Consider the following 871-nt stretch of genomic DNA (forward strand, 5'->3'; position numbering starts at 1 on the left):
TAAAGATAATTTGGTATGCTAAAATTTATTGGTCACTTAAAACTTTCTGTATACTAAAATACAGATTGAAAATAAGTTAAATAAAATATGTACATAATAAATAATTTGATAACTGATTTTTAGTGTATAAATAAAATTTTTGAATATCTTTTTGGTATTGTTTTGATATAATAATTAATTAATACATATTGCCATATTGGTACAATAAAAACCTAAATGAATAAAAAGAGTAATTTAAAGTTTAAACTTTTTTAAAATGTATGATTTGATTTTGAAGAGTTAGTTTTCTTTCAACTTTACTTCTTAAAATAATTATGTTAATAAAATACATAATAAAAAACATTTTTTTAGGATTTAAATTGTGCATTTTAAAAAAAATAAACTATACATAAACAAAGTTCAAGGATAAATTGCATTTCTTTTTTCAAAAAAACTAAGGTCCCAAGAAATTTAAGAAGCCTTATTATAGTAGCACCCTTCTTGGAGGTTGAGTATTTGAAAAGAAAAATCAAATTATGTGAAAGTTGTTTGATTCATCATTATGATTGACCAGAGGAAATGCTGATCATGGTGATGATATCAGGTTGGTTTATCAATCTTAAGGATCCTATTGCAAATTACAAGACCAAAAACAGTAATGTTGGGGAACATACCAGGGACAAGATTGTATCGAGATCTTCACCATTATAATCAAGCTACAAGAATTCCTGGTTTTCTCATTTTAAGCATAGAAGCTCCCATCAATTTTGCCAACATCACCTATCTCCAACAAAGGTTGGTTTAATTTAATTTCAACGAGTAAATATCTAATATAGTTCTGTACATTTTTATGAAAGATAAAGCGATTTTAATAAAAAAAAAAAACACTTTA

General features: G+C 24.7%; 1 protein-coding gene across 1 annotated transcript in view; it reads left to right on the forward strand.

Annotated features, from left to right (window-relative positions):
* LOC107636391 (probable sulfate transporter 3.3) overlaps positions 1-871 on the forward strand; it is a 9,745-nt gene that overhangs the window by 4,932 nt on the left and 3,942 nt on the right. The window contains exon 10 of the mRNA XM_016339907.1: positions 584-774. Coding sequence (XP_016195393.1) covers positions 584-774 — 191 coding nt within the window. The remainder of the gene's footprint in view (positions 1-583; positions 775-871) is intronic.

Source organism: Arachis ipaensis, chromosome B04 (assembly GCF_000816755.2).
Source record: "Arachis ipaensis cultivar K30076 chromosome B04, Araip1.1, whole genome shotgun sequence".
Lineage (NCBI taxonomy): Eukaryota > Viridiplantae > Streptophyta > Magnoliopsida > Fabales > Fabaceae > Arachis > Arachis ipaensis.